Source organism: Lynx rufus, unplaced genomic scaffold (assembly GCF_022079265.1).
Source record: "Lynx rufus isolate CCGP_SWC_20201006 ecotype Redwood Valley unplaced genomic scaffold, mLynRuf1.p SCAF_1, whole genome shotgun sequence".
In the NCBI taxonomy this organism is placed as follows: Eukaryota; Metazoa; Chordata; class Mammalia; order Carnivora; family Felidae; genus Lynx; species Lynx rufus.
Window position 1 is genome coordinate 136,230,101 of NW_025814823.1, and position 19,843 is coordinate 136,249,943.

A 19,843-nucleotide genomic window follows, 5' to 3' on the forward strand; every position below is an offset into this window, starting at 1 on the left:
GTTAGTGTGGGCACTGGCACCCCCAAAGAATCCTTCCAGAACCGACCATTTGATGCTCAAGGAACATCTCAAGTGAGCTTTCTTTCAGCTGCTAGCTCTGTCCCTACAGGTAACTGGAAATCATTTTCTGAGGGATTTCTCTGCCATTTAAGGCTGGCTTGGGTGGGGTAAATCTTGGTTTTCCAGTCTGTTCTCCATAAAGGGCTTAGGTTCAAATCACACTCATGTGACTTAATTGGATTTTTTAACCCTAACTCTGACCAATCAGCATTTAATTTGCTTCATTCTTAAATGTGAAACCGAAGACCAGGATACATTTGAGGAAAGCTGATGATGTGAAAAATAGACACCAAGATAAATGGTAAGAACCTTGGAGGAAACAGATAATGCAGGAGACAGACGGACTTAAACATCAGTATTGATAAAGTTAATTTGTAGACAGGGCCCCACAAAATGGAGATGACCCCAGGGGCCCAGGTCAAGTCACAAATCTAAACGTAAGTCAGGGGTGGCTGGGTGGCTCAGTCGGTTGAGGATCCCTCTTTGGTGCACAGTTTGTGAGTTCTAGCCTTGCATTGGGCTTCGTGCTGTCGGCACAGAGCCTGCTTCGGATCCTTTGTTCCCCCGCTCCTCCCCTCTCTCATGCTCTCTCTCAAAAATAAATAAAAACATGAAACAAACAACAACAAAGCCTAAGTCAGCCTGCACTTACAGGAAACACCTGTCAAGGAAGCCTAACGATACCAGTCACAATCCTTCAACTCAGCTTTAGCTACTTTAGCTCACTGTAGAAAGAGAGCCTGCCAGCCTTACGAGGGAAGCGTCGACCTCCTAGCCAGTCATACTGTTTCCATGTTAACTCTTCTCTATAAAGCTGGCGCCAGCGCAAAATCCCTCGGGAAGAGCACGCTAGCTGCTTGTGAGGTCATGTACTCCCCCATACGTGGATTCTGTTCCCTTGAATAAAGGACATCAAACTTGTTACTAGATTGTTTTAGTTTTGTCATTTGATAGTATCATAGAAGAGACTGAAAAGGATTGCATTGGTTTAAAAAATTAGATGTGAAAACAAGGAACCGTCACCACAAGAAAGAGCTGTGGGGAAATAGAAGTAGAATGGCTGACACTAAGGATTGCTGTGGGAGAATTGAAAGAATATAGGAGAGGAAATCTCTGGAAAGTAGAGCAAACTAGTAAGAGAGTGTTTGAGGGAAAAGAAAGTTAAGACTTAGATTTCCAACTGAATGGGGATACCAGGCAGAGTGAAAAGAGAAAAACAGTAGGAAGTTAGGAAATTAAAGATAATCGCCCAGGGCTGTTGGGAGCTCCACCTGTTCAGAATGAAAAAGCCCGCTGGGTGCCCAGGGCAATGGATGTAAAAGCACCCACACCTAGACAATATCCTAAGAATGTTTGTAACCCCAAAGATAAAAGAGAAAATCCTCAAAGATACCAGAAAGGTAGAAACTGCCATCATCCCAGAAAGAAGATTTATACCAGCATCAGAAGCTTTCATTAATCATGAACTATTTAGAATAACATACTTTCTGCTGTGGAACTTGGCAGGTTTTATTATTCCTTTCGAGTTCTGACCTAATGCCTGTTGACTCACAACCCTGGAACACTGACCGGTAACTTCCCAGTGAACTGCGCAATTTGAGTTTTGGTTCCTCAAATGTTTTCTCAGTGCTTCCCATTAAAGGGCTAGCACAGAGGCTCAGCCACACACTCTCCTTCCTTCTGAGTGGGACTCCGGACAAGCCTCTCAGTAAGTAAATGACCTTCTCTGATCATGGTGCTTTGCTTCCACACCTCACCTCGCAGTTCTCATGTTTCTCTCATTCCTGTTTGTCTCTTGGGAGGCCAGAGGACAGGCACTAGGGTCACACAGATGGGTTTGAATCCTAGCTGCACGACACAGGAGCCTCCCTGGCTCTCTTAGCTCTTGCTGTAAAAGAACAGGAAAGCTGGAGAGGGCTTCGGAGGTCTCTTCTGCCCAGAAACAGCCTGGGGACCAGCAAAACTGACCGGTGAACTTTGTTGTCTACGTACAGGACGACTGCGGACCAGCTGGTCTCTTGCAATCCTGTACTTCCGTATCCCCGGAGAGATAGGGATCTGAGATGCTGCATGTTGGCCAAACCTGAATGAAATGTCCAAAGTGGTGATGAATGTAGTCAGTCGTGTGCTAGGGTCTGAAACAGACCGGGGTGGGGGTGGGAGGCAGCTGGTGTCAGCTTGTTTCTGGTTTTGGGACCGGTCACGCAGCCTAGTTTTGGTCACAGGACCAGAGGGGTCTCTAAGACTCCTCCTCAGATGAGATTATGGTTTCTCTAAGAGCTATCTAGGTGGTTCATTACCTAAAATGAAGAATGTCCTGTGCAACAAAGAAAAATCCCTAGGTACTGATCCTGGAGTCTGAGTCCCTCTCTCGTGTAGACCTGTTTTTAATTTTTTTTTTTCAATATTTATTTTTTGGGAGAGCACAGGTGAGGGAGGGACGGAGTGAGGGAGACAGAGGATCTAAAGCAAACTGCGCTGACAGGCTGACAGCGGCCAACCCGACATGGGGCTCAAACTCAGCAACCGCAAGATCATGACCTGAGTGGAGGTCAGACGCTTAACCGACCGAGCCACCCAGGCGCCTCATGAATTTTAATTTTTGTATCTTATCTTTCACTGTTGTTAAAGCCTTATGTAAGTATACTGTGTAGAGTCTTGTGAGTTTTTTCAGTTAGCCAACCCTGGGTGATGGCTGGAGACGGGGCACTGTGATTGGCATAATGGAAACCCGTTGTTCCTCTTTTAAATTTATTTTTTTTTTTAATGTTTTTTTATTTATTTTTGAGACAGAGAGAGACAGAGCATGAACGGGGGAGGGGCAGAGAGAGAGGGAGACACAGAATCGGAAACAGGCTCCAGGCTCTGAGCCATCAGCCCAGAGCCTGACGCGGGGCTTGAACTCACGGACCGCGAGATCGTGACCTGGCTGAAGTCGGACGCTTAACCGACTGCGCCACCCAGGCGCCCCATGATCTAACACTTTGTGAGTATGAGCCCCCATTGGGCTCTGCTTAGACAGTGCAGAGCCTCCTTGGGACTCTCTGTCTCTCCCTCTCTCTGCTCCTACCCAACTTGCTCTCTCTCTAAAAATAAACAAACTTAAAAAAAAACTCCGGGACCGCGAGATCGTGACCTGAGCTGAAGTCGGACGCTTAACCAACTGAGCCACCCAGGCGCCCCCCTCTTTTAAATTTAAATGATGGCTAAGACTTTGGGAGAAAAAAAAAAAAAGAATGAAAAGTGGGAAAATGAGAAAAGAATGAAAAGAGTTCAAGCCACAGAGGCCAGGCTGGCTGCTGAGGCATCAGTGGCTTGATTTCAAGTATGAGAACTATTGATGGGAGGAAAAGCAGAGCAGGGAGGGACCGGTGGTAGATCCTGAACCAGAGCAAAGAGCTAAGCTATTCGCACAAACTTAGAGAGGAAGTCCTCCAAGAAAACCATTTCTTGGCTGGTTTGGGCTGCTTTGGCAAAAATGAAAGTAAGAGCCTTAGGCAGCAGAGCCCACCAAGGTTTGATCTGTTCATTCTGGGAAGGGATGTGATGGCAAAGGAGAGTTGCAGAGATACTTCTTTTGGTCATAATGTGACTCTCATCTGCTAGCCACCAAAGGGACTGTACAGGGCAAAAGAGAATTGAAACAAAGGGGCGATTCTGTAGAAACCTCGGTAACCTTCTGGTCTGATAGACCTTCCTGGATAACCTCCGCGGAGACAGATTTCCTGCACTAATGACAAAGGAGCTCTTCCTTGCACTGGATCCTGCCAAATGAAGGGCATGCTTGCTCTTAATCAAGATCCTCAGCTGCAGGTTTGCAGAAATGTGGGTAGATTGGCAAATTCTTGATCAGCTGAACCGGGTAAAGGCGGGAGTGGGTGGGAAGTGCATAAACCCACCTTGCAGAGCTGAACCACCCAACTTCATGTTGGGTTTAACAGAAAATTAGCAGGGATTAACAGAAGATTAACAGAAAATTAACAGGGATTAACAGAAGACTCCTGAGGCTCCCAGAGTGTGGAGAGTGCAAGCAGGCTTGTTGCGGCTTGTTATATGATGGTGCTATGGGAGCCCCTGTTTTATGCCTTTGACCTAAGTGGTGACTTACCCGCAGCTGCTCAGGTGGAAGTTCATCAACCTGCTTTTCTTTCCTTTTCAGAAAATGGCGGCCCAGGAGGATAGGATTTCCGAGTTTGATTTTGCTTTGCTCCCGGAGCTGTCTGCTTTTCTAGGCATAGATGCAGTTCAGTTCGCCAAAGAAATGGAAGAAGGATTTCAGAAGGAACGAGAAAAAATGCAGAAAGGCTTTAACTCACATATGCGCAGTGAAGCAAAAAGGTTGAAGAGTTTTGTGACCTATGAGCACTACAGCTCATGGACGCCACAGGAGATGGCAGCAGCCGGGTTTTATTTCTCTGGCGTAAAATCTGGGATTCAGTGCTTCTGCTGCAGCTTGATCCTCTTTGGTGCCAGCATCCACAGACTCCCCATAGAACTTCACAAGAAGTTTCGTCCACGTTGTGAGTTCCTTTTGGGCAAAGATGTTGGTAACGTTGGCAAGTATGATATAAGAGTCAAGAATCCAGAGAACATGCTGAGAGGCGACAAAGCAAGGTACCAGGAAGACAGGGCCAGACTCGAATCCTTCCAGAACTGGCCATTTTACGTGCAAGCGGTATCCGTGAGGGACCTCTCAGCTGCTGGCTTTGTCTTTACAGGTAATTTTTTTTTTAATGTTTATTTATTTTTGAGACAGAGAGAGACAGAGCATGAACGGGGGAGGGTCAGAGAGAGAGGGAGACACAGAATCTGAAACAGGCTCCAGGCTCTGAGCTGTCAGCACAGAGCCCGATGCGGGACTTGAACTCACAGACTGCGAGACCATGACCTGAGCCGAAGTCGGCCGCTTCACCGACTGAACCACCCAGGTGCCCCTACAGGTAATTTTTAAAGTCATTTTCTGAAGTATTTCTCTGGAGTTTTGCGTTTGGGTCCCATGTTGGAATTGGAACATTCTGTGAACTTCTCCTCAGTTGTTAAATGAGTTACGAGGCATAAGGTGTGTTTTATTAAAATTGAACCCTTGTAACTTGAACACACTGTACAAAGCATCAAGTTAATTTGCAAAATGTATTATAAAGTAAGGAAGTTACTTTTCCTTAAATTTGGACCTCAGACAATGCTGGTTGCGTTCTCACTGCCCTCGTAATAAATCACGAAGTCAAACTGACCACAGTTTTCTTACCTGTTCCCTGGTTCTTCTATGATCTTTAATTCTTTTTTTTTTTTTAATGTTTGTTTATTTTTGAGACAGAGAGAGACAGAGCATGAACGGGGGAGGGTCAAAGACAGGGAGACACAGAATCTGAAGCAGGCTCCAGGCTCCAAGCTGTCAGCACAGAGCCTGACGCGGGCCTCAAACCCACAGACGGTGAGATCATGACCTGAGCCGAAGTCAGATGCTTAACGGACTGAGCCACCCAGGCGCCCCTTTCCTTAATTCTTTTAATGGCTGCAGTATTGGGAGGGGGGGAGTTGTTTGCTTTAATTTTCAGGCTAACTTTAATGTATAGGGAGAATTGCACTCTAGAAAACTGCATTATGTTTGAAATCTCCTGGCCATGCCATAAATGTTAGGACAAGTGTGAATGACAATTTTGAAAGCAGCAATCATTTACTAAGTATGTGCTTGATGCTAAGTTCAAATTCAGCCTTAATTCTAATCCAACAACTTGCCCCTTCCCCACGTCTCACAGTTGAGTTTATTAGGCTCAAAGAGTTTAAGAAATGTGCTTAAGTCTCCACGGAAACTTCATGGCGGAACTACAAGTTACAGCTTCTAATGGTACCTTACTTTATGAGTGCTGGTGTTTCTTGGCTTCCTGACTCCTTCCCTGAGAGCTCAAAGAGCAAAACACCAGCCCTCGGAAGGAATTGGGGCGAGTGCATGAGCAGCTGACCGTTCTGTATGTGAAGTAGGGCTGTGGCTGAGGGGTAGGGTACCCTCACTGCTCCCTTAGGGGAGCAGGGCTGTGTGTGGGTAGAGATTCAGCCTGCAGGGGCTGTGAACAGACAGACATGCAGCAGTGCCTTTTGCTCATGCACCAAGCAGTCAGCTCCTGGAAACTCGTCTTCTGCCCTACCCCGTCTTCTGCCCTACCCCATGGAGCCATTGCTGGGCGATCTAAATGTGTCCTTTGCATGCAGGTAAACGGGACACTGTGCAGTGTTTTTCCTGTGGTGGATGTTTAGGAAACTGGGAAGAGGGAGACGATCCTTGGAAGGAACATGCCAAGTGGTTCCCCACGTAAGTAGATAAATATATTTTTCCTGTAATTATCTTTGTTTTTTTTTTGTTGTTGTTGTTGTTGTTGTAAGGCAAAAGACAAGTCATCTGGAGTAGCGTCTTCAGTCTTGATCGTTTCCTATCCGATATTGGAACATTTCAGAATTTATTCAAGAAAGGCTTGATTCCTTTGTGGAAAATGTGAATTGTATCATTTAAAATCAATTTGGGGCACCTGGATGGCTCAGTCGGTTGAGCGGCCATCTCTTGGTTTCAGCTCAGGTCATGATCCTTGGGTTGTGTGTTGGAGCCCCGCATTGGGCTCCACACTGAGCGTGGAGCCTGCTTAAGATTCTCTCTCTGTCTCTGTCTCTCTCTCTCTGCCCCTCTCCCCTGCTTGTACTCTCTCTCTCATTAAATAAAAAATAAAATAAAATCCCTTCTTTTTTTAATGTTTATTCTTTGAGAGAGAGCACATGCATGGTCATGCATGTGAGCAGGGGAGGGGTAGAGAGAGGAAGAGAGCAATCCCAAAAATTCTGTGCTGACAGCCCAGAGCCTGTCACGGCGTTCAAAGTCACCAACCCTCAGATCATGATCTGAGCTGAAACCAAGAGTTGGACACTTAACTAACTGAGCCTCCCCAAGCGCTCCATTATAAAACCACTTCTTAAAGGTTGTTTTATTATATCAGAATCCTGTTTGGCAAAGTAGTTCCAGATCTGCCTTAATTAATAAAGAATAATTTGCATGGGGATGATGTCAAATAGTGTATAAAGGAAGTTGGAAAGTAACACCATGTTTAAAATCTTACTACACATGGTTACATGTACTGCTGAATATATACCTCGTGCAAATGTTTTATTTCAAAAACTGAAAAGTTTTGATTACAACGTTTAGTTCTCTGCTTAGAAAATGAAGTATGTTTCAATTATCTTTAATGCTATATTGAGTAGTATTTTCTACACGACTTTACATCTCCCACATACGGATTTATTGCTTAAACCTTTTTTTAACTTTGTTGAAAAATTTTAACGTTTATTTATTTATTTTTGAGAGACAGGTAGATAGCGAGCAGGGGAGGGGCAGAGAGAGAGAGAGAGAGAGACAGAGACAGAGACAGAGACAGACAGAATCCCAAGCAGGCTCCCTGCCATCAGCACACAATCCAATGTGGGGCTTGAACCCATGAACCATGAGATCATGACCCGAGCCCAAACCAAGAATTGGATGCTTAACCAACTGAGACACCCAGGAGCCCCTGATGTTGAAAATTTTAAACAAAAGAACAGTTGGGGCACCTGGGTGGCTCAGTTCGTTAAGTGCTGGATTCTTTTTTTTTTTTATGTTTATTTTTACTTTTGAGAGAGAGATGTTTACTCTTGTTTACCAATTACAGATGTGAATTTCTTCAAAGTAAGAAATCTTCAGAGGAAATTGCACAGTATATCCAAAGCTACAAGGGATTTGTTGGTGTCACGGTAATTTATAACAGCAAATATTTTCTCAAGTTGGCTTTTGGTTACCTGATACTTTGTGAATTAGAATCGGGGCGGGGAGGGGGGGGTGGAATTCTTTTTTTGTCATCGGCTCCATTTGTTTCTTCTTCCCTTCTTTCATTTCTCCTTTCTGGTCGACTGCAGAAAACCACATTGTCATGCTGAACTACAGCCAGTCTTACCCTCTTTGACTGGAGTCACCCTCACCCCCACCCCCACCCCACTTCCGCTTCCGATGGCTGCCCCCACCTGAATGCCTGCATAAGATATTCACACCTGGTACCCCCAGCCCAGCTGGCCTCAGAGCTGCTGCCTCCCAGCTGGTTACTTTATACTCTATTAGTAAGGATTCCCTAGTGTCCGGTCACTTCCCAAATTGGCTTAAACAAGAAAAGAGTGGATTGGCTAAGAGGACTCAGAAGGTGAGAACCCTGGAAAGAAGATGGCCTGAAAGGGAGGAGGAGTGTTTGCTCAGAAAGAAATCTGGGTGCAGTTTCAGGATTGATTGCTTAACACCTAACCACCTCACTGAATCCGTTTTCCTCCATATAGCTTATACTGCCTCATTAGTCAAAGTACATCTGTGCGATGTTAATATAACTCTGATTTTGAACTGGATCTTTGGAAAACATGACCCTGAGAAGGCTCCCTGTTGGCTATAGATAAACACTCACAGGTGTTTTTTTTGTTTTTGTTTTTTGCACTGCATTAAAAAATTCCAACATCAATAGAGATGGAAATTAGGAATGATCCCACAAACCTGCCGCAACCCAATGAAACTATGGGGGGGGGCGGGGGAAGGAGAGTTCTTACCACTTGTGATTCATAGATCACTGTATTGTCTAAGTCAAATAGTGGATAACTTGAATTTTAATTTTCTTCAGGGAGAACATTTTGTGAATTCCTGGGTCAAGAGAGAGTTACCTATGGTGTCAGGTAATATCCCAAAGGCTTTGCTTATTTCTTCCTTTGCTTTTTTTTTTTTGTCATCTTTTTTTTTTTTCATTCTCTTCCTCACATTATGGTGTCATAATCATTTTTTTTAATGTTTATTTTTGAGAGAGAGAGGGAGACACAGAATCTGAAGCAGGCTCCAGGCTCTGAGCTGTCAGCACAGAGCCTGATGCGGGGCTGGAACTCACGGACTGTGAGATCATGACCCAAGCCGAAGTCAGACGCTTAACCAACTGAACCACCCTGGGGCCCCCATAGGTTAGTTTTCAAGTCCTCACAGGGTATAGAAAGAAAACAGGAACGCAACCCCAGGCCCAGCCCAAGGTGGTAAGTCTGGTGGAGACTACCTCACAGAGTGGATACCCCAAAGGGTATCCTGCCTGCTCTTAAGGGAGATAACAAGGAAAACTTGATATTCTCGAATCTTGACGCTAAGCTGGGGAGAAGGGGAATCTCCTCTAGCACTGTCTTGTTTTATTTTGGTGGTAGTTGATGAGGGAGCCTGGGGCGAGCTGAGGGCAAAACACAGGCTGGCACCTATACCCCCCGACCCCCAGGTGGGTGATATGTGATATTCCTCGGACACTCCTGTGTTTAAAGAACACCAAGGCAAGCTTTCATCTTAAACACGCAGAACCAAATTAACATAGGTTAGTTATGTTAGAGGACAGACGAAAGGGGTATAAGTGCTTGCCATGGTGATGTGGGAAACTAAGGCAAATGAAAAACTGAGTTCCCTTACTGCCTACAGCCCACTGACAAGTCCTTGAAACCGGCAGACTGACCTCCTCGGAGCTCAGCTGTCTGATGATGACACTTTGCTGGGGGCAAAAGGGAATCTTAGTCTAACATTATCCCAGTCTCGAGGATCCTGTAAGTCTACTTCCTTTACCTCAACTGCCCCAAGATGTATGCTGACAATCATCCTCCAAGCTTATGGCCCCCCTGATAAGCATCTGCAGGGTCTCATGACTGAGGTTTTATTAAATATTAATAACTGGCATTTCCCTAGCAACAGCTAGCCCCTCAAGGTCCTGGAAACCTTGCTTTCAAAATACCTTAGAGATTTAGTCTATCCCTGACCCCCTCCTAACATGACGGTATATAATGAGTTACCCCTCACGACCCCATGAAGCTCTTCCTGCCCATGGGTCCTGTCCCCGTATTTTAATGAAATCACCTTTTTGCACCAAAGATGCCTTCAAGAATCCTTTTTTGGCCATCGGTTCTGGACCCCCCCGCCATCACCCCAAAACTTCATCAGTAGATGATGAAGAGATCCTTTTGAAAGGTTTTATTATCGAAAAATTTGAACCTACGCAGAAATGAGACGGTAGTATTGAGCCACCACATATCTACCAGTGCTTCAGCGCTTCGACATGTGGTCAGTCTTGCTTCATCGTAACTATTCCATCTTTTCCAACCCCCCCTCCAATTACACTGAAGCAAAACACAATGCATCCATATTCCATCTCTAGATACAAAGGGGTAATTTGAACACTGAGAGTTGGAATCTCAAAGCTTGCTGATCTCCCCGTATGCCTTTTTTTCAAGCGTATTGCAATGACAGCATCTTTGCTAATGAAGGACTACGACTGGATTCTTTTAAGAGCTGGCCCCACGCATTCCCTGCAGGAGTTTCAGCTCTGGTCAGAGCAGGTCTTCTCTATACAGGTGAGTCGCTAGTTTCTGCCAAGCTCTGGTCTTGCTCTTTCTTATGTCCACTTAAACTCCATTGATACCTTATGGTCCTGGACTTGTGTTTATCTAGACTCAACAGTCTCTGCTTTTCTTTTTTAAATGTTTATTATTTTGAGAGAGAGAGAGAGAGAGAGCGCTCACAGGAGAGGGGCAGAGAGAGAGGGAGGGAGAGAGAGAATCTCAAGCAGGCTCTACACTGTTAGTGCAGAGCCCAACGTGGGGCTTGAACCGTGAACCATGAGATCATGACCTGAGCCGAAACCAAGAGTCAGATGCTTAAGTGACTGAGCTGCCCAGGTGCTCCTACAATGCCTTTTATTTATTTATTTAAAAAAAAATTTTTTTTTTCAATGCCTTTTACTTTCTACACATTATTCTCCAATCTTCACCCCCTACCAACCTTGGCTTCCCTGGAAACTGTCACATGACCTTTGTACTTCCCTTCTGCTTCTATCTCTGTAAACTGAATTTAGTAGTCATGTGGCCATACCTACCTGTAAAAGGAGCTAGGACACTGGTTCTTTTTCCTGGATAACTAGCAAAAAGGGGGGTTTCTGTTACCATGGAAGAAAGAGAGATACTGGGAGTGTGGATAGCAGCCTTTGCCATACTCTTTTTGGAAGAGAACATCAGGAAATTCTTGTGTTTTAGGTAAGTTTTTTTTTTAATGAAAGTTGATTTTTTTAGTCATCTCTACACCCAACATGGGGCTCAACCTCACTACCCCACAATCATGAGTCACATATTCTTCCAACTGAGCCACCTAGGCTCTCCCAGGAAGTTCTTCTTTATGATTTCCGACCATGTAGCATCTGCTGTCAGTTGGTAATGTTCTCTGTTTAGTTGTTGGTCCTCAGGCAGCTCCACTCTGTAATCCAGAGTGGGTTGGTTCTCCTCAGCAAAATATCTGTATGAGTACAGCAAGGTGATCAGAGAAAAGATAGTGTGCCCTTCCTGGGTATCTTGCTGGCCATTGCCTTTTTTTTTTTTTTTAAGTGACCTCTAGGCCCAATGTGGGGCTTGAACTCACAACACGAGGTGCAGGCTCTACCAACTGAGCCAGCCAGGTGCCCCTTGCTGTCCTTCTTTAGACCAAACACACACATGGAGTGAGATAGCAGAGGTCCATGCAGATCTCGTGCTGAGCAGTCAAGTAGGTATCAGAAATATCACAGGGCGTTGTGGGGTACGGGAATGCTATGGTCACTTTAGCAGACCTATTCCATTGGTACAAAAATTTTTTTTTTTTTAAGATTGCACATTAATGGGGCGCCTGGGTGGCGCAGTCGGTTAAGCGTCCGACTTCAGCCAGGTCACGATCTCGCGGTCCGTGAGTTCGAGCCCCGCGTCGGGCCCTGGGCTGATGGCTCAGAGCCTGGAGCCTGTTTCCGATTCTATGTCTCCCTCTCTCTCTGCCCCTCCCCCGTTCATGCTCTGTCTCTATCTGTCCCAAAAATAAATAAACGTTGAAAAAAAAAATTAAAAAAAAAAAACATTTAAGATTGCACATTAAAAAAAAATATTTATTTTTGAGAAAGTGGGAGACACAGAATCTGAAGCAGGCTCCAGTGTCTGAGCTGTCGGCCCTGAGCCTGACGTGGGGCTCGAACTCGTGAACAGTGAGATCATGACCTGAGTGGAACAGAGGCTCAATCGACTGAGCCACCCAGGTGCCTAGTACAGAAAAATCTTAATGCCTCACATTCTTAAGCATTTAAAAAGACATTCCCCCCCCGCCCCCACCCAGCCCCGCTTTCTCCATACTCTATTCTTTCTCTTGCCAGTGTCCTCAAAGATCCTCTGCCCAGTGTCCTCACCCTCTTCCTTTTCAAACCTCCAGCTCTCCCCACAAATCTGAGTCCTCTGACCCTTTTAGGATTTTGCAATCTCTAAGACCTTGTAGTTTTGTCCAGATACAAAGGGGGGGTTTTCTTCTGCCCTAGCTTTGCGGTGCCTACAAGGGTCCAAGAGTAGAAGGAAGATGATGGATGTTCCATTTCTATTTCAATCATTTGGTGGGTTCTAATACTAATTTCCTTTCAGAGAAATAATTTCATGAGGCGACTTGATGCTGCTTGTAGTGAAATAAACCAGGGAATCATGTAGTAAGAGGCACTTGATTCTTCATGAATTTACTTATATACGGGCTGCTACATTTCCTCAAAGATTTTTCCCCTTGAGCTCCAAATACATTCTTTCTGTCCTATTCCTTAAATACTTATTGAGTGTTTAATAAGAAGTGCTAGGTATTTTTCTAGGTCAGTGAGATTCATGAGTGAGCGAAACGGACAAAAATCTCTTGCTTCGAGGAGCTATAATTCCACATTCTGATTTGCAAATCTCTCTCTCCATTAAAGGAGGATGGGACAGGGAGAGGGTGTTCATCAAAGTGCCTGGTACCTTAGGAGCATTTGGTTCGTTAGTTGATTACTCTGTTGGCCAAGAGAAGAGTCCTACATAGAATATCACCTTGCTGGTGACCCCAACTCTGACTCTGTCGCAAAATCCGATTGGAAATGCGAAGAGTGTTTTGCTCATAAAGGCTTCGTGATTGTTATCTGTGACAGTTGACAAATGCACATACAAGTGGATGGAATTTCCTTACTTTTAGGCACGAAGGACATCGTCCAGTGTTTCTTCTGCGGAGGATGTATGGAGAACTGGAAGGAAGATGATGACCCATTAGAAGATCATGCCAAATATTTTCCCAAGTGAGTGGAATGAATGTTTAGTGTCTGTGAATTTGGATGCACGTTTAATAATTCTCCCTGTCCCCCAGTTTTATTTTCTAAGTCTTCACCCATCTCTTGGATTCATGTTATGTAGCATGAGTGTTTATTTCTTTCATCCTCTTGCTCTCGTGGCATCCTTCACATGTAGAATTCCTTGCTACATGTGTAGTTCTGGTTAGAGCAATAATTTTTACATTACATGTTTTTATTATCATGACTATATAAATGCTGTGCAGAGCTAAACCTTGTAGTAAATTAACACTTACTTTCCCTCCCTGTACAACTTTTAATTTTTGTAGGAAGTGATAACTTTGTTTGGCTTAATTTTTGTTGTTTTCAGGTGAGATTCATACATTAGCCGTTATATTTAAAAATCTTTTTCTAATGTTCATTTTTGAGAGTGAGAGAGAGACAGCGCAAGCAGGGAAGGGACAGAGAGAGAGGCAGACACAGAATCTGAACCAGGCTCCAGGCTCTGAGCTGTCAGTACAGAGCCTGACATGGGGCTCGAACTCGTGAACTGTGAGATCATAAACTGAGCCAAAGTCAGATGCTCAACCAATTGAACCACCCAGGCACCCCCTACCTTTTAAAATATTTATTAAAGAAGGTATAGCCATTTGCTTAGTTTTTTATATATAGTTAGTTCATCTTCAAATTCTCCCAAACGTTTAAACCTCTAATCCTTCATTTGGACCTACAAGATACCCCAGCATTTTCATTTTCTTGAATGGGTCTGTCCTGATGTCTTCTGACCTGATCCAGTATGAACTACTTGTCCTGTAGGCACCTGGGATCCCGGGATCTTCCCTCACATTCATCCTGGGTATTCCCATTTCTTCCCTCCTGTGTTGTAGCTCCTGCTTGCTGGATCTAATGCCATCCTCTTGGTTCATTTACTAGTGCAGAAGATTATGCATATATTTATACTCCAAACCCCACACTTGTGTTTGGGTAGTTTAGCTAGTTTTAGTACTCTAGGTTGGAAGTCCTTCTCATTCTGAATCTTAGAGGCATTGCTACATTTCCTAATAGCTTCCAGTGTTGCTGTTGAAAAGTTCCATGCCTTTCTAATTCTTAATCCTGTGAGTGCAAACTACTCTACCCCTCTCTGGAAGCTTTTAGAATTTTCTGTTTGTTTCCAGTGTTCTAAAATTTCATGAAGAAATGAGGAAATGCCCATTTCTTTAATATTTCTTTTCTGTGAATTTTTTTTAAAAAAATGTATTTTAGAGAAAGAGAGTGTGAGAGGGAGGGAGGGAGGGAGGGAGAGAGAGAGAGAGAGAGATTGAGAGGATTAATTCCAAGCAGGCTGCACGCTCAGCACAGGGCCTGATGCAGGGCTCAATCCCACAATCCTTGGATCATGACCTGAGCTGAAACCATAAGTTGGACACTCAACCCACTGAGCCACCCAGGCACCTGCAAGAAGAAATAGGTTCTTTTCACTTGGTAATTAGTAAGAGTTTTCCCAGAAATACGTATTAATACATACAGATCTTCAAATACTTCCATCTAATTCTAAGATTCTAAAGACGATACTGCTTCGAACAGGTTTTTTTTTTTTTAATTTTTTTTTCAACGTTTTTTATTTATTTTTGGGACAGAGAGAGACAGAGCATGAACGGGGGAGGGGCAGAGAGAGAGGGAGACACAGAATCGGAAACAGGCTCCAGGCTCTGAGCCATCAGCCCAGAGCCCGACGCGGGGCTCGAACTCACAGACCGCGAGATGGTGACCTGGCTGAAGTCGGACGCTTAACTGACTGCACCACCCAGGCGCCCCGAACAGGTTTTGACAGGAGTAGTTGTTTAGTTCTCCTTTATTATTTGGATTTAGTATCTAGTAAACGGTTGGGAACAGTAAGGACAATTTTTTTTTATTAAAAAAGTTTTTTTTTTTAACGCTTATTCATTTTTGAGACACAGAGAGAGACAGCATGAATGGAGGAAGGTCAGAGAGAGAGAGGGAGACACAGAATCTGAAACAGGCTCCAGGCTCTGAGCTGTCAGCACAGAGCCCGACGCGGGGCTCGAACTCACAGACCGCGAGATCATGACCTGAGCTGAAGTCGGGCGCACAACCGACTGAGCCACCCAGGCCCCCCAGTAAGGATGTTCTTAATTCTTGGACAGATAAGTGAGGGTGTAGTCTAATATTATTTAGAACATTTCCGGGAATCTATCAAACTCCCTTTTCGTCTTCCTCTTTTTTTGCAAAAATTATAGTTGATACATAACACGTGAATTTCAGGTGTACAACATAGTGATTGAACATGTTATGTAGGCTATGCTTATCACAAGTGTAGCTTCTTTTTCAACTGAAGTGCAGTTGACGCACTATGTTAGGGGTTTCAGGTGTACAATGTGGTGCTGTGACAGTCTAAACCACAACGTAGCTATCATCTGCCATCTGCCTTTTTTATTTTCTAATTTTTAATTTTTTTATTGTTTATTTATTTTTGAGAGAGAGTGCAAGCAGGGGAGGGACAGAGAGGGAGGGAGACACAGAATCTGAAGCGGGCTCCAGGCTCTGAGCTGTCAGCACAGAGCCCGATGCGGGCTGTGAGATGACCTGTGAGATCATGACCTGAGCCCAAGTGGGACCCGTAACCAACTGAGCCACCTGGATGCTCCTATCTACCTTTTTTGTAAAAAAAAAAAAAAAAAAAAAAAAAAAAAAAGGCAGCAAACTAGGATGTCTGCACTAGAGTACCTAAAATATTTACGTATGATTTAAAGGACTGTAATAAACCAATGAACCCATCAGTAAAGTTATGAAATGGAACATTACTAATTCTTTAGAAGGTCACTCTGTGCCCACCCTCCCCAATTCTGATTATATCCTCATCCTTCCAATCCACAATTAAACATGATCCTGAATTTGGGGTTAATTGTTCCTTTGCTTCTCCTTAGGGTTTTATCAACTAAGTGTACATCCTTAAACATATTTAACCGCCTGTTCTTTAAGTTCAAATACATGTAAACATACTGCATGGTTGTTGCGTGATTGTTTTGTTTCATATGATTTTTGAGACTGATCCATAATTACACGTTGAGCTGTAGTTCACTTGTCTTCACTGCTGTGTTCGTATGTTATTTTATGAATATATAAGATTTATCCATTTTTTTCTTGATTCAACACCTGGCTTGTTTTTAAAGTGTTGCAAGTAATGCCACTGGGAACATTCTTGTATGTATTTCCCAGGGCTGGCGTTTGTTACTCTAAAATATATAACAAACCATAAAATTGCAGGGTCATAGGTTTGTACCTATTCACCTTTGCTAGGTTATGCCAAACGTTTTTCAAAGTCGTACCAATTGATTTTCCCACGAGCATAGATGAGTTTCCACTGGTCTGCTTCCTCACTTGGTATTGCCCAAATTTTAATTTTCATCAGTCTAATTACTGAAGATATTTAGCATAATTTCATATTTTCTCTATAACTGCCATGTTCTTTTCCTTCAAGAGAATGTGTCTTGACTATTCTTTGCCCTTGGCTCTTTCATAGAGAATATATGAAATGTTCTTCCCTATCCTTCATAATATTCCTTATTTTTTTTCATAATATTCCTTATTTTTAAGTCATTATCTAATATAGACAGTCCAGCTTTACTATAATCAGTTGTTACATAAGTCTTTTTTGAAATCATTTTTTTTTTAAATTTGAGAGAGAGACACCACACCAGTGGAGGAGAGGGGCAGAGGAAGGAGAAAGAAAAGCTTTTTTTTTCTTTTAATTTTTTAAAATGTTTATTCATTTTTTTTTTTAATTTTTTTTTTCAACGTTTATTTATTTTTGGGACAGAGAGAGACAGAGCATGAACGGGGGAAGGGCAGAGAGAGAGGGAGACACAGAATCGGAAACAGGCTCCAGGCTCCGAGCCATCAGCCCAGAGCCCGACGCGGGGCTCGAACTCACGGACCGTGAGATCGTGACCTGGCTGAAGTCGGACGCTTAACCGACTGCGCCACCCAGGCGCCCCAAAATGTTTATTCATTTTTGAGAGATTGAGAGAGACAGAGCATGAGTGGGGAAGGAGCAGAGACAGAGGGAGACACAGAATCCGAAGCAGGCTCCAGGCTCTGAGCTGTCAGCACAGAGCCCAACGTGGGGCTCGAACTCACAAACTGTGAGATCATGACCTGAGCCGAAGTCAGACGCTCAACCGACTGAGCCACCCAGGCGCCCTGAGAAAGAAAATCTTAAGCAGGCTCCACACTGAGCATGGAGCCCGTTGTGGGACTCTATCCCACAACCTTGGGATTATGACCTGAGCCAAAATTAAGAGTCGGACACTCAACTGACTGAGCCACCCAGGCACCCTTTTTTTGAAATAATTCTACTTTTATATCTATGACTTGACATTTAAAGTGAGTTTCTGGTAGGCATAGTAGTGTCTTTGATTTTTTTTAATAGTCTAATATCTGCTTTCTAATGGGGGTGTTTAAAAATGTATATTTAATGTAATTATTGATATGGCTAGATTTAAATATACTATTTTGATACTTTCTATTTCTCCCATCTTGTGTTGACTTTCCTTCTTTCCCAATTGTTTCGAATTTGTCTTTTTTTTTTTTTTAATTTTTTTTTCAACGTTTATTTATTTTTGGGACAGAGAGAGACAGAGCATGAACGGGGGAGGGGCAGAGAGAGAGGGAGACACAGAATCGGAAACAGGCTCCAGGCTCCGAGCCATCAGCCCAGAGCCCGACGCGGGGCTCGAACTCACGGACCGCGAGATCGTGACCTGGCTGAAGTCAGACGCTTAACCGACTGCGCCACTCAGGCGCCCCCCTTTTTTTTTTTTTAAGTATTCTGTTCTATCTACTGTTGGCTGATTAGCTGTGCATCTTTATTTTGGCCTTTTACAGCCTGCTCTAGAATTTAAAGTATGCATGTTTAATACATTACAGTCATCTTCAAATACTATTATAAGACTGGACATAGAATGTATGAACCATATAACAGTAGACCCCTGTTTCTCCGCTCTTACGCTTTGTGCTTGTGTTGTCCTATGTTTTTACTTTCCACATATATGACAAATCTCACAATACAGTGTTAGGTCTTTGCTTTCAACTGTTACCTTTTAAATACATTTTAAAAAGAAGAAAAAAAATTTTTTTTTATTTACCATCCAAGTTAAACATCCAAAGCACTCTTCGTTCCTTTACGTCTATCTGTTACCATTTTGCTTTTACGGAAGAACAGTGCTGGTCTGCTGGCTACCAAGTGTATTGGCTTTGTATGAAAAAGTCTATATCTTATCTTCCTTCAGAGTCCTTTCCTTGATGGTTTTGTCAGTATAGTAACCTTGGACAGAAAAATTAAAAGTCCTACTTGCTGATGGGGAGCCCTGGGTCGCTCAGTTGGTTGAGCATCTGACTTTGGCTCTGGTCATGATCTCACAGTTAGTGGATTTGAGCCCTTCGTCAGTCTTCTGCACTGTGGGCACAGAGCCCGCTTCAGATCCTCTGTTGTCCTATCTCTCTGCCCCTCCTGGCTTGCGCTCTCTCTCTCAAAAATAAATAAATATATTTTTAAGAAGTCCTACTTGCCGTTTACCTGCAACTATCCTTTTATTCCTGGACTCCTTTCCAACCATGTAGGAAAATAAGAATGTATTATCCTTTGTTTTGATTCTGCAGCATGAAAATGAGCCTGAGACAGTTGGTTGTTCCTAGTTATCCAATTTATCTAGTCACTTCTATAGTTTTCATGTGTCCAAGGTAATCATTGTAGAACTCTTTAGAAATTTCCCCCTTGGTTCTTCAGGCAAACATCATACCTGGGTTTAGAGGATATCTACACCCAGTTTGATGATGTCTGGCAAATAGCTTTTGTTTCAAATTTTTATTTGAAACAACTTTAAATTCTAAATTCTAGTTAACATACAGTGTAATAGTGGTTTCAGGGGTAGAATTCAGAGATTCATCACTTACATATACCACCCTGTGCCCATCATAACAAGTGCCCTCCTTAAATTAATATCCATCACCCATTTAGCCCATCCCCATACCCATCTCCCCTCTAGCAACCCTCAGATTGTTCTCTGTCATTAAGAGACTCTTATGGTTTGCCTCCCTCTTTTTTTTCTCCCCATGTTCATCTGATTTGTTTCTTAAATTCTGCATATGCATGAAATACATGGTATTTGTCTTTCTCTGACTTACTCAGCATAATACATTCTAGCTCCACCTATGTCATTGCAAATGACAAGGTTTCATTCTTTTTGATGGCTGAGTAACATTTCATCTTCTTTGTCCATTCATCAGTTGATGGACGTTTGGGCTCTTTCCATATTTGCCTACTGTTGATTGTGCTGCTATAAACATTGGGGTTCATGTGCCCCTTTGAATCTGTACTTTTGTGTCCTTTGGGTAAATACCTAGTAGTGCAAATGGTTTTTAAGTATATTTGTGGTTTTTATCTATATTCATGTTGATGGAGCTCTTTAGAAAATAAACTTTTGATTTGAGAATGACTTTAGATTTAGAGATCAGGTACAAAGATACAACAGAAAGTTCTTATATTCCCACACCCAGTTTCTTAAATCATTGTGGTATGTTTGATTTAAATCACATTGGTATGTAGCCAACATTGGTACATT

General features: G+C 43.3%; 1 protein-coding gene across 4 annotated transcripts in view; it reads left to right on the top strand.

The window, feature by feature from the left end:
• The first annotated feature begins 1,680 nt into the window (after positions 1-1,680).
• Positions 1,681-19,843, top strand: part of NAIP (NLR family apoptosis inhibitory protein) — a 61,890-nt gene continuing 43,727 nt past the window's right edge. For 2 of the 4 annotated variants that reach the window (XM_047087696.1, XM_047087705.1), the window contains exons 1-7: positions 3,279-3,885; positions 4,220-4,778; positions 6,268-6,367; positions 7,746-7,827; positions 8,730-8,781; positions 10,354-10,473; positions 13,112-13,211. In XM_047087696.1, coding sequence (XP_046943652.1) covers positions 3,832-3,885; positions 4,220-4,778; positions 6,268-6,367; positions 7,746-7,827; positions 8,730-8,781; positions 10,354-10,473; positions 13,112-13,211 — 1,067 coding nt within the window. In that variant the 5' untranslated portion in view covers positions 3,279-3,831. Of the gene's footprint in view, positions 1,769-3,278; positions 3,886-4,219; positions 4,779-6,267; positions 6,368-7,745; positions 7,828-8,729; positions 8,782-10,353; positions 10,474-13,111; positions 13,212-19,843 lie in introns of those variants that run through there. The other 2 variants (XM_047087687.1, XM_047087680.1) reach the window with 2 other exon arrangements.